We start from the raw sequence: 12,583 nt of genomic DNA, 5'->3' as shown, positions 1-12,583 counted from the left end.
GCGCAGCTCAGCCGCCCCCGCGCTGGGGGGGCTGGCGTGCGCGACCCGAGCGGAGCTGGCCCCCGGGGGAGCGGAGATGGGGCAGCCGGTGGCCCCACGGCACGCGCGGTGGGCGCGCGGGGCCTTCGTGTCCGCCAGCCCCTGATCCGCCTCCCGTAGAGCCGCCTGCAGCTGGCGGATTGAGGCTTTGCATCATCCCCCCAGCTGCCTTCGCGTGCTGCCAGGGTGCCCCTGGGCCCGGAGCTTTCCTCCTGGGGGAGGCCAGACTGCACGGGATGCCTGGCCCCTTGGCTCCAAAGAAGGATTTCTCCCAACGTTTCGGAGCCTCACGTGCCCGTGGCCCGGTGGGTCAGAGGCAGCACCAAGAGCATCTGTGCATGGGGTTAACGTAACCGTAGAGCCTCCATCCTGCTCCCAAGCACAGTCAAGTGCCATCTCTTTCATGCTCAACTGGTGGGGGGGGACAGTGCCCCAGAGCCCCTGCGTGGCCCAAGCGTGGCTCGGTGGTCTCCGCTCGGGCAGTCATCGCGCAGCGCTGGGCCGTGCGGCGAGTGGGCTAGCCGCCTCCTCCATTTCAGCCCAGTGGCTGGCTCTCCTCCAGGGCAGCTGCTGAGCCGCGACAGGCTGGGCGCCGTCTCCACGCTCCCTCCGTGTTGCTGGCAGTGGCTGCCCGCAGCTGTGCTTGGCCAGGAGGAGGGAGCTGGGCAGCCCCCCCCGGGGCTGTCCAAGGCAGGCAGGACACTCACAGGGGCCATGACTGGCTCTGCCCCGGTGTCAGAAAGCTGAGGACCAGGCTGACATGGAGGTATCGAGCTCCAAACAGCTGCTTGGTGCTGCTTTGCTTTTGGTTTAGCCCACCAGAGAAGGGTAGACACAAGCAAACAGCTACAGGCAAAGCCGTGGAGTAGTGCGAGGCTGAAGGAAGCTGAAGAGGTTGGGTCGATTCTTTCCCTCCCATCCTCCGCAGCACAGCCAGGATAAAAATAATCCTTCTCCTAACACTGTACATGAAAATAAGGAAGGCTGAAAAGACAGAGGTCCTGGATCATTGCAGTCAAGGATCCGCTCACATTGAAAGTGCAGATTGGGGCTCTTGCTTGCAGGGAAGAATATTAACCAGTGCCACCAGCTTAAAATCAGAGGGGAAAAAAGAAAAAGGCACATGCCCTCCACAGCTGGAGGGAATAACCAGGGCATCCAACTCCTGAAAGAGATGGTGGCGTCCTGAGCACTTGAGGGCCGCCCATCGTGCTCCCACAGCTCTCCCAAGTGCAGCCCAGGAGCTGGGTTTCCATGCAGCGCTGGGGTAAGGGGCTTGTTCTTGTTGCCCCCAGAGTCTGAGCTGTGGCTCTCAAGCCCTTGCCCTGGCAGAGGGGCAGTCTGGAGGCGCCCGCTTCTTGTGTGGTGGGGCTCCCCATGCTGGTGAAAAGCCAGTCCCTTCCTGTCAGGACATGGTCTGGCTGGGAGCCACCGGAGTGCTTCAGCTATGAGTCTGTGGGTGTGAGACAAACTGGCTGGCTAGAATGGGAGAAGAGTCCCCACAAACCCTCTCCTTTCCCTCACCGAGTTACTGAGGAGAGACAGGCAGAAGGGGGCTTGGGGGGGGGGAATGGGGACGGGGAAGCCCAACAACTCCCTGATGGTCCCCCCTGTTCCTCTGTGCAGGATGGTTCCCCCACCACCTGTCAGCAAGCCCCAYGTGTGCCTCTCCACCATGCTCATCATGAGCAGCCTCATCCTTATGGATGCCTACCTGGTGGAGCAGAGCCAGGGCTCCAGGAAACTGGGCATCTGCGTCATGGTGGCAGTGGGTGATGTGTGCTTTCTGCTGGTACTCCGCTACGTGGCTGTCTGGGTCGGGGCAGAGGTAAAGACAGCCAAGCGAGGCTATGCCATGATCCTCTGGTTCCTCTATGTCTTCGTTCTGGAGATCAAAGTCTACTTTGTCTACCAGAACTATAAAGCTGACCGGAAAAGCCTGGACCTCATGGCCCGCAAAGCACTGACTTTGCTGCTCTCCATCTGCATCCCAGCCCTCTACGTGTTGTTGGTGGCCACAGAGCACATGGATTACGTCAGGACATTCAAGAAGAAAGAGGATCTCCGCAATCGCCTCTTCTGGGTCATTGTGGACATGCTGGATGTGCTGGACATCCAGGCCAACCTGTGGGAGCCCCAAAAGAAGGGGCTGCCACTCTGGGCTGAGGGCATCATGTTCTTCTACTGCTACATCTTGCTCCTGGTCCTCCCTTGTGTATCCCTCTGCGAGATCAGCATGCAAGGGATTGGCATCGTGCCACATCGGATGATGCTGTACCCCATGCTAAGCATGCTCACTGTCAACATCATCACCATCTTCATCCGAGGCAGCAACATGGTCTTCTTCAGAGACGCTCGGGTCTCCAGCATCTTCATGGGCAAGAACATGCTGGCTATTGGACTGAAGATCTGCATGTTTGTGCAGTACCAGCGACACCGGCACCACGCGTCCCTGGGGCCAGGCCCAGCCCCGCAGCCTGGCTCCCAGGCCCAGCCTCCTTCCCCTGGGCTGCACAAGTCTCGAGAGGAGCCTGCCTGTCCTGAGGAGCTGACCCAGGACGACACGTGACAGCCAGCAGGAGCCGCAGCCCGGCCATTGCTATGCTTGGCCAGCAAATTGTGCAGCTCCCCACGACGCGGGGTGGGTGGGCAAGGGAACGCCCCTGTCCCTGTCCCCAGGGGGAGCATGGGGGCAGGGAGGTGGCCTCCATGAGGCTGCAGAGCAGTTTAGGACTTCCACACCCCGCCTGGCAAGATGGGTACCGGATGGCACAAGGTGGCCGGATTCATCCACAGTGTGCTGTATCTCCCCAGGGCACGCTGGGGCCACGCAGCCATCTGCTGCAGGGCCTGGACACCGCCCCCAGCCCGGTCCTTGCTCCCAGCACAACGCTGCCCTCCAGCCAGCCAGGGTGCAGGCCGAGGAGGGCGCGCAAGGACGCCGGGGGTCCGCCTGCTCTGCCTGCGCCGCTTGCCCCGGCTGTGGGTTGGCTCGCCCCTGCGCTGCAGCCCGCCCCTGCTGCAAGAGCCACGGGCGCCAGGGCAGCAGGAGCAAGGCCTGAGCCCCAGCCCGGCCGTCCCTTCCAGGCTACCGCAGGCCCGGGGGGCTCAGGGAGGGTCACCGGCCTTTTTCATAGTTCCTTCTTTGCAATAAAAGATGACCTGAGCCGCGCAGCCTCCTTGCTTCTCTGTGTCCCCGCCTGCAGGTGCGTTTCCCATCTGTCCTTCCGTCCTCGTCTCCAGCAAGCTCCTGTCTCTAGCGTGCCTGGACATCCAGCTGCGGTTGCAAAAGCACATGGGGGGCACGGGGAGGGGGGGAGGCTGCTCAAACCTGGGGGGGAACACCCAGCACTGCTGCCTGATGCTGCTCGTGGCTGTGCCAGGGTCAGAAGCCATCCTCCCTGGCCAGGGAGCAGGAGAGGAGAGCCAGGTCCTCAGAGCTCAGCGAGCCCCGAGGGCGTCACAGTGTTGGGGGAACTCGGCTGTGACTCACAGCCCAGTGCCGCAGTTAAACGAGCTAGTACAAGCCATGCCCCATAGCTGCCTGCCCCAGGGACATCCGTATCACATCGCAAGAGCCCACCTGCAGGGCCTCCAGATCAGCCCTGGCAGAGAGGATCTGCTGTGCTGGACGGAACCAGGCAAAATCTACAGTCCAAGACACCTTCCTCCGCCAACCGGGCACTGAGGCCTCRGGCAGAAAGAGCCCATTCAGCTCCAGCAGGGCAAGCGAGAGCCGTGCTAGGCACGCACCGGGCTTGCTCCCCACAGGGCAACTTTTAATGGGAAACCTAAATGCTGCTCTGGGAAAGCCGCTCCCGGCACAGCTCCTCAGCAAGGCGCCCGGAACAGACAACCCCGCTCCTCCCCACAGCTGAGCCACCTCCAGCCCACCCAAGCCGTGCAACTTTGCTAGGGGCGATTTGCACAGATGAAAAAATCCAGAGCACCAGGCAGCAGAGCACCACAGTCGCCTTGGGGTTTGGTGCTGTCACACAGCTCCCAGGAAAATTCTCTTCCAAAGGTGTGAGGATGCTGCAGCTTCTGCATCCAGTGTCACTCAGTGCAGGGGAAGGAGGAAGCCGCCACGTACAAGGCCAGGCAGAGGGATTAACTTCCATAAGATTGTTACAGACTGTAACACCAGGAATAAAGGGAAAATAAAGTTTCATTTTACATGCAATCAGTGTTACCTAGAAGAACTAACAGCCCTTCAGAGATGAGGCTGAGAAGGGGGGTAACTCTGGGGGCAGCAGTAGCTGAACACAATCAGCAGCAAGCTCCGGCAGCAAGGGAGGCCGGCCGAAACGTGGGCGGCGTGGCCAGGAGCGCAGCCCGCTGGTCGAGGGATACGATCATGCCCCCTTTGCTCAGCGCTTGTCAGACTGCTTCTGGATACCGCCCCCAGCCTGGGCCCTCACAGGACGCTGATCTGCTGCCCCTGCTCCAGCTGAGGACACGGAAGTTGTCAGGGGCTGGAACCCCCGACCTGGGAGGAGATGCGGAAGGAACAGGGCTTGTTCACCCCGGAAGAGGCGGCGTGGGGAGACCTTCCTGCACCCGCAAGGAGGTTACTGGCGAGACGGAGCCGGGCACTTTATTGAGAACAAGAGACAACAATTGTAAGTTAAAACCAGGCAAATTCCTACCAGAGGTGAGGGGAGGGGGACAGCTGCACCCTGAGGGTATGAAGAGTGGAGCAGGGGTGCAGAGAGGCAGCAGCCTCTCTGCCCCTGGAGGTTTCCAGACCCAACTGGAATAAGCCTTGAGCAACGTGATCCAAACTCCGTGCTGGCTGAGTAGGTGTTGGACCAGAGCCCTCCCACAGTCTCTTCCCACGTGAGCTGGTGGCTGAAGAGTCAGCAGCGCCGCTGAAGGCTTGTGCTCTCCTAGTCAGGGTAGGAGAAAAGCAGGTCCACGAACAGAGCCAGCCGTCAATTCCACGTGAATCGGCACGACAGTCTCCCGCACCACCTGAACGTGCTGTAAGCCCCGGGAGTGTTTTGCAGTTTCCTAAAGCACATTTTCTTCAGCTCAGTCTCTGCTCTGCTGGTGAACAGCACCACTGTAAAGGGGTGAACAAGCGGGACGGCAGTCCTCAAGGTCCAGTCAGGACAGAGCAAACCCCAGGGGCAGCCTTCCCTCTCCAGACAACAGTGTGTCCACCAGGCAGTCACAGGCTCTTCTGTGAGGGCAGCCGGCGCTTGTCTTTGATGGCATTCCTCTTTCTCCTCTTGTTCAGGAAGCTCTCCAGCTTTCCACTCCTCCTCAACTCCGCATACTTCTCCGCTAGCTCCAATTTCCGCTTCTCAGCTGCAGAAGAGAGAGGAGAAAGATTTTAAACCCAAACCTGTACATCTCTCCACACGAACCCCTTCCTGCCTCTCCCTCCCTGGCTCCACGCCCGGCTTCTCCCTTGAGCGCCAGCACTCCGACAATCCCTCTGCAGCTCCAGGAGAGGCTACAGCCACCCTGCTTCCAGCGCTCGGAGTCCTGCGGGCGGGCTTTATCCCCCTGTGTGCCAGCAGTCACTTCTTCTGGATCTTCCCACAGTGCATTCATACCAACTACTTACACTTCTTTAGGTAGAAGGGTTTCTTGCCCTGCTGGGCCAGTTCCCGCTGCTGTCTTTTCAAAGACAGCTCCCTTTCCCTCCACTTCTGCTTTTTTTTCTGCTCTTCTTCTTGCTGTGTCTGTAGGGAAAGGACAGCTGATGTCAGCAAGTGTTTGCGCAGCCCTCGGGTCACACCTCCTTTTGCGCATCACCGCACACTGCACGGAGCCAACGCGGCCTGCCTCAGGGACTATCTCACCATACGCTTCAGGAGCTGTTGCAGTCTCTCCTTCTGCTCCTCGTTCTGGCATTTTTTCAGCTGCTTCTGAATCATCTGCGAGAGAGAGCAGAAAGCTGCAGAAATGCGTGCCTGCCACCTCTGCTGCAAAAGGCCTCTGAGGAAGCTGCTCCTGCCAAGGCCAAGGATAGACACGCAGCATCACCTCCTTCTCCCGCTTCTTGATGCTATCCAGGAAGCTGTACGTCTTCAGAAATATTTCAGGGTTATACTCCCCAGACAGGTCATCAAATCGAGGGTCTCGCTGGACCTGCAAGGATAGGTGGAAGTAAGAGTCACAGCCAGGATTACCCTGGTAACAGCCTGCTCACTCCTCTCCCATGGATCACGGGAGAATTTTGTTTTTTTGTTTGTTTTTCCATTTTTTTTGTACAGCAATATTATACACCCAACATTAAGAACACCTGCAATCAAAGAACGAGTCCAATAACCGCCCTCACGTAAGATCACCATGTCTATGTCCACCACACAAAGCAACAGGCACTTCAGTACGCCAACCTGTTTCCCAGGAATGGCGGCACGAAGGCCGCTCCAGACACCTGCAGCGCAGACCTGAAGGTGGCTGAACGTGTGTGGCCAGGCTGACGGATTTGCAAACTCAAATCTATTTAGCTTCCTACAGATAAAGCATGACCTGGGTCAGATCATACAAGAAAAGAAAGACGAAAAGTGATCTCTAACTGATGAAATAAACATATTAGATGATCCAGAAATAGCAAGTCGGAGTTAAATTCGGATTAGAACCGAGAGGGACATTTGAACGTCCAACGCAGTTAGCGCTGAACAACGACCACGGGTTGCAATGTACTTGTCATCTGTGTTAGCTACTCTTCTAGAAACAGTCAGTTCTCAAATGTTCAAGTTATTCCCCGCGTTCTGCATTAAGCAGGACTGCAGGTTAGATAAAGAGCAGCCCCTCTGCACTCAGCCTCTCGTCCTCCCCAGGGACACGCTGCCACCTGTGTTCCCCCAGCTGGCGGTGGGTACAAGCCTTGCCCTCCAGAGGCAGCCAGGACTCTGTCATCCTCAGCAGCCCCTTTCCATCTCTGCGCCAAACAAATTCTGTGCCGCCAAGGGAAGGTGGCTCCCAACCCGGGGAGAGGGATCACCCACCTTCTTTTTAACAGGGACCACTTGTCGCAGAAAAGGCACAGGTTTCTTGGCAGACATCTCCAGGGGCCTGAAAGGGAAAACATGCAACAGAGGCCTTTGGAGCCTGATGTTTTAGGTGCACAAGGAAGAGAGCATGAGGTGGGAAAACAGGGCATTACTCTCCCCACGTTACTTGGATGCCACGTGCTGCGATTCGCCAGTACATCAAGTAAGTTCTCAGAAACATGAAAAAACCTGTGAACCACCCACTGGGAGAATGGGCGCTATACCCACATTCAGCAACACAGTAACACTGAGGCAAGAAGCGCAAACACCTTCACAGGCATAAACAAACTTCCCAAATCCCACTGAACACAGAGTTCCAGGTATCATCAGCATCAGCTGATGCAGCTACAACTCTCTGCAGCGCTCTTGAATCAGTTTTATAAAGCCTCACTGAACGGAGCCAAGTTTCCTGAGATTTCCCTGAAGCCTTTAAGAAGTTCACTTCCGTAATAAAAGTATGAGAAATGCAGCATCTGGGATTTCCAGTGATGCATCACTCAAAGGATTAGGGGAATTAAATACAAACGACAACGCAAAGCTGTTGTGGCAGAAGTAGCAACACCGTGTGACAACGTTGGACTGTGCAAAACCCCCCCAGACTCCTGGTGCGAGGTAGAGCAGGAACGTTATTCTGATCAACTGTTTTAAGCAAGAGGAACACATATGCAGCAGAGACTCAGAAACAGGTTAGGCAATGCCAGTGAAACAGAGGAAGCCTGTCCAAATCACTTGGATACGACTCTGAAGACTGAAAAACAGCTACCTGCTGCAAATGAAGGACATACAACAACTGCTGCGGTTGGGTTGGGGGTTGAAGGCTGTAAAAAGATTCTGTTGAGTATCTTTGACAGTCACCACACAAGAGCATCTACAAAATATTCTGTTGGGGGGTGTAAAAACCACTGAGGATAGAAAAGTGTATTTGACAACCAGTTCTGTGGGAGGGAAAAAAAAAAAGAAAAAGAAACTCAACACAGAGCAAAAGATGTGAGACAACAGCAAAAGGATGAATGAAACTCCAGAACAACGGGCTGACTGTGTAGCTCCAGCTGCACAGAAGACGCTAAGCCGGAYGGGGTTCAGAAGACAGCAGGATAACGAGTTCAGGGCCCAGAGAGTTCAAGTAAAGCACAGTCTATTGTACAGTTTAGAAGTGTACTATGCCACAGGTAAAAAGCAGTGGGCGTGAAAGAATCAAACACAGGTTTTAACTGTAAAATAGCAGGGGGCAATTGGGGATTTGAACATTGTAGGATATTGGGAACTCTGAATCAGCAACAGACTGTTCCCAAATGAAACACTGTGGTTAAAGGCATTACTGCATGGCACATTAAAGGAGCTCTAACCAGCTCCAAGGCAAAGGCAATACTGTGAGGAGCTCACAACACAACTTCTGGAATGCAGAGAGCGTGCACACGTCTTTGGTAAACACTGAACACCACATTTACCCTTTTTTGCTTTGTTGCTGCTTCATCTTGGGTTTGGTAGGATTTGCAGTCTTCTTCCCACCAGTCATCCGATACGCTCTTGTTCCCATACCGTTCTGCATCTGCAGTAGTTCCTCAAAAGATATGTGAGATAGATCTAGAAGAGACAGAGAAGAACGCACCTGAAGCAAACAGCTCCTCAAGGCATTCCCTCCCCCTGATCCCACATGAACATCTCAGAGATGCTGGCAGGAGCACAGTGGCGCAGTCCCTATACAAATACGAAGAAAGAAATCACCACCTCTCTTAGCCTTTGATTTCCTCTCTCATTAGGCACTATGGTCTCTCGCAGCAGGATAGTCTCCCCTTGCTCTCCAACATATTCTAGTATCTCTCTCTGCATGTGGCAATACACAGAAGCCCAATTCAAGGCTTTTACCTGTGGTTTGAGAGTGGAATGAGCTCTGTATCTTAGCTACATTGCTAATTTTGATGTCACCTCTCAGTCTTGACTCTCTCACTGTAACAGTACTCCCATCTCATCTCCTTCAAAAGGACATCATCACATCCCTCACACCAGGAGGCCAGGCGGGAGGAGCTACAGAAAAAAAAAAATCTCACGATCCATTCAGTCTATCTAAACTAAAACAACTCCCTCAGCAGAGCACTTCAGAAGCCAGCAAGCTACAGAGAAATCCAGATATTTGGCCCTCACCACCTGGTTATCAACAGGAATAGCTTCTAACCCAATTCATGCGGGAAGATCAAAAGCCCACAACATCAAAAAGCAGTCTCAGATTCTAGCTCTGCTGGGAGCTCCTACGGTGTTATTTACACCTTGTATTCTATAAAATAATTCTTTCCTCCTCTGATTGCTAAGTATAAAATCAATGTAAAAACAAGAGGAGAAACTGCAAAACCAATTCTATCCAAAATGCTGACAAATGCGCAAGCTATTCTCATGGAATTTTCTGCTGCAGTATTTCTTTGATCTCCCTCAGTGATATACATCTTACAACTGCTACATACAAAATACTGTTCCGAATGCTGGTTATCACCTCAACGACATGTCATTATTCTCCTACTTACAAGTGCAACCAAGACAGCTCTTCCTAGGTTTACACCTGTAAAGCCCCTGGGTGACGCCTGCCTGCCCAACAAGCACCTCTAAAAGGCGCAAGGTGCACAGTCTTCCTAATCCTTTTTGATACTAAGCATCTGGTGTGAAACGTCCCAGCTGTGGCCTAGCAAAACCAATCACGTCCTGCCCCACAACACAAGGTTTCTGCACACAAAACCCAAGTATTGCTGCCAAGTTCAGGAAGCAACCCCAGATCTGTCACATCAGCTCAGAGCACAGACCCATCACCCCGGTCACTCTGCCCTTGGCAACAAGCACAGCTTTCTGCTTCAGAAAGGAGTAAATGCAAATTCACTGCATCTCCTGGCCACGTTTCCTCTCCTCCCACTGATCCTTGCAGCATGTGGGCTCTCTACTCAACCAGTTAACAACTGCTCGACCTCTTTAATGCACCAAAGTCCACAATGCAAAACCAGATGGCCTAAATGCCTTGCAACCTCAGCATTTCACCTGCCCTGTCACTCCACACTGAGATGCCATTAGTGCTGGACTTCCCAGGTAGCTACTTCTGTGTTAAAAAACAAAGTTACCTAGTGTCCAGGCGTAGGGTAAATGCCGAGATGTTGGACCCTCTCACATCCAGCTGCTGGAATGAAAGGGTGACTCTCAGAGGTCTTCTCTCTGACTTCAGCAATATCACCATTAAGAGAAGCAAATGAAATGCTTATAGATGGGTAGAGGACCTCACTCAACCCTGGAGCCCCTTTCCTGGAAGACCAGCTCTACCTCTAGCTGAGACATATCTCCCCCTGCCCCTGCACAAATACACCAAGGACACTCCTCCTTCAATAGATCCTAAAGCCTTCTCACACCTGCCAGATGTCCCGCAGCGCCAGGAGAGTATTTCACAGTCATCTTCCATCCCACTCACACTTCTCTTAACGGGCCTTTGACTGTTTCCTCGAAAGATTCTCATTTTCACCTTGATCTTTTTAAGGTGAGGAAACCAACACTGCGCATGCTACTGCAGACAAGAATGACTATCTCAGTACCTCAAACATGGTGCTCCTGTCTACACAGGCAAGCACCGCACTGGTTTTCTCACCGTCCCCACAACTATCCATCACCTGGCTGTTCGAACTCCTCTGTACTACTGAGTATCTTTCAAATCACAGGATACCTAAATTTGTTTCTCCCCACTGCAGCTTAAGAAGGGCTTTCAGTACTGAACAGCTTTTACCAGGTTGATTTTAGCGGGTTCACTTAAACATTGAGAAGAAGCAAACTGTTCAATTCAGCTGAAAGAATCTGTAGCTTTGGATTTTGTGGCTGTTACCCATTTGCTCCCCCAACGCACCTCTGCAGGAGAGTATCTGTACTCTGGTTTTCACTCAGCTACGTTAGCTGCGTTTCTTGAACTGGATTTGGGTTTGGCTGTTTTTCTAACATCTCTCCAGTTACACAAACCATTTGCCTCAGTCTTTACAACTGCATCTCAACGCCATTCGGATTTCATTAGTGTATTTGACTCCCCCTTCCACATTCAACATGGAAGCTATCATACAACCTAATGCTATCACCTCTAGAGCTCTACATTAGACGCTTCCCAAACCCATGAAGTTGCTAACTGGAATTAACCCTTATCTGCAGCAGATCAGCTCATTTGTGCATCATCAACGCAACGAGCACTGATGCTAGGCAATGTCCATCAGCTTTTATGCATTTCCATACGGGCTTGATTTGCCTGTGCAAATTTTGTGAGTTCAGAGAGACACTGGAAAGCATAGCAAAACTCTCAAACTCAAGTAGCTACTTGGGAAAACGTGGTTCTAAAGCATTTTGATATCAGCTCCCACACACATACCACTTCCAATACCTTACTCAATTTTTATAAGGATTCTGATGTCATTTGTTCCTTACAAATTCTCACAGCTTCTGTGTTCTCCCAGTTCTCATATGCACTGGGTGATATGATCAAGTCAGTTTTGAAAAAGAGATCAAATTAGGCGCAATTCCTGACGGGGGCAATTAGGAGCATAGATCATGCTCACTTAGTGACGGATCTTGTTCACATCAACAGGTGGAGCTGGTGCAGTATGAAGAAAACAGACCTGGCATGACTACAGAGCCCTAATTCRTAACTAGATAGTTTACTGTTGGAGATATCACCATTCATAAAGAGTTAGCTCAAGTTTAGCACTGTTCCAATAGACGTATTAGACGTATTGCTCGCCTTTCCTCCTTCTGCCCGTCTTCCATTTACCCCCACCTTCCTTCAGTCTTTTCATTCTCCCTTGCCTCTCTCAGAGCAGCAATTTCATCCATGAGCTTTATTTCCACCCCTGTGAAAATCTGGAAGAGGTATTTTATAAAATTTTAAAGATTTGTACACTTGAACTCCCCAACCACATGATTGAGAACAAGCAAACAAATATCCCAGAAATGTTTTTTGACAAGACTTATTGTGCTTGCCCTTGTTTAGGCTAAAACCAGGTTCTCCTCACACCAAAATAGTCTGTAACTGTTTAGTCTTTTAAGTGTGTGTGAGGAACAAAGTTTTGAATGGTTTGATTTGCCATGCAGTGGCAAACACATTATGTGGTGCCAGTATCTGTCTGAACCACAAAATTCTGTTCTTCATTTTACTACTAGTTCCTTTATTTTCCTGTGCCGAGGTTACAGGTGGTAGAGGTCAGAGCTGGACTCCCTTCGGAAGGCTGACTTCTCCTCTGCAGAGGCCACCCCAGCGCTTTTACACCGTCCCCGGCTTGCCCAGCCAATCAGCCAGCGTGTCTCCGCGCCAGAACCGCAGTGACCACCCTTGGGAAGGGGTCTGAAGCCTTCCGCGCGTGCATTTGAGGCGGGGAGAGCAGAAAGAGGCTCCTGTAATCACATCCACTCTCGAAACCTCTCTTATCAAGCGCAGAAGCTGAAACCCCCTTGTTAAGGCCAAACGCGATCTTTGAGGGCGGCAGGGGGAAAGCCAGCGGAGGGGGTTAAGGAGCTGGCAGAGCAGACCAAGCCGT

General features: G+C 52.8%; 1 protein-coding gene and 1 pseudogene across 2 annotated transcripts in view; one reads left to right on the top strand and one right to left on the bottom strand.

Moving 5' to 3' along the window:
* Positions 1-1,621: 1,621 nt before the first annotated feature.
* LOC146590031 (transmembrane protein 121 pseudogene) lies at positions 1,622-3,207 on the top strand (annotated as a pseudogene).
* A 1,403-nt stretch (positions 3,208-4,610) lies between these two features.
* Positions 4,611-12,583, bottom strand: part of RRP36 (ribosomal RNA processing 36) — a 12,376-nt gene continuing 4,403 nt past the window's right edge. For both annotated transcript variants that reach the window (XM_085315257.1, XM_085315258.1), the window contains 6 exons: positions 8,498-8,633; positions 7,005-7,071; positions 6,037-6,141; positions 5,853-5,927; positions 5,615-5,732; positions 4,611-5,352 (listed from right to left, as the gene is read on the bottom strand). In XM_085315257.1, the coding sequence (XP_085171383.1) occupies positions 5,213-5,352; positions 5,615-5,732; positions 5,853-5,927; positions 6,037-6,141; positions 7,005-7,071; positions 8,498-8,633 (641 nt within the window). In that variant the 3' untranslated portion in view covers positions 4,611-5,212. The remainder of the gene's footprint in view (positions 5,353-5,614; positions 5,733-5,852; positions 5,928-6,036; positions 6,142-7,004; positions 7,072-8,497; positions 8,634-12,583) is intronic.

Source organism: Rhea americana, unplaced genomic scaffold (genome assembly GCF_003343005.1).
Source record: "Rhea americana isolate MKP2758 unplaced genomic scaffold, rheAme1 scaffold_424, whole genome shotgun sequence".
Classification (NCBI taxonomy): Eukaryota; Metazoa; Chordata; class Aves; order Rheiformes; family Rheidae; genus Rhea; species Rhea americana.
This window is presented reverse-complemented; position numbering and strand designations above follow the sequence as displayed.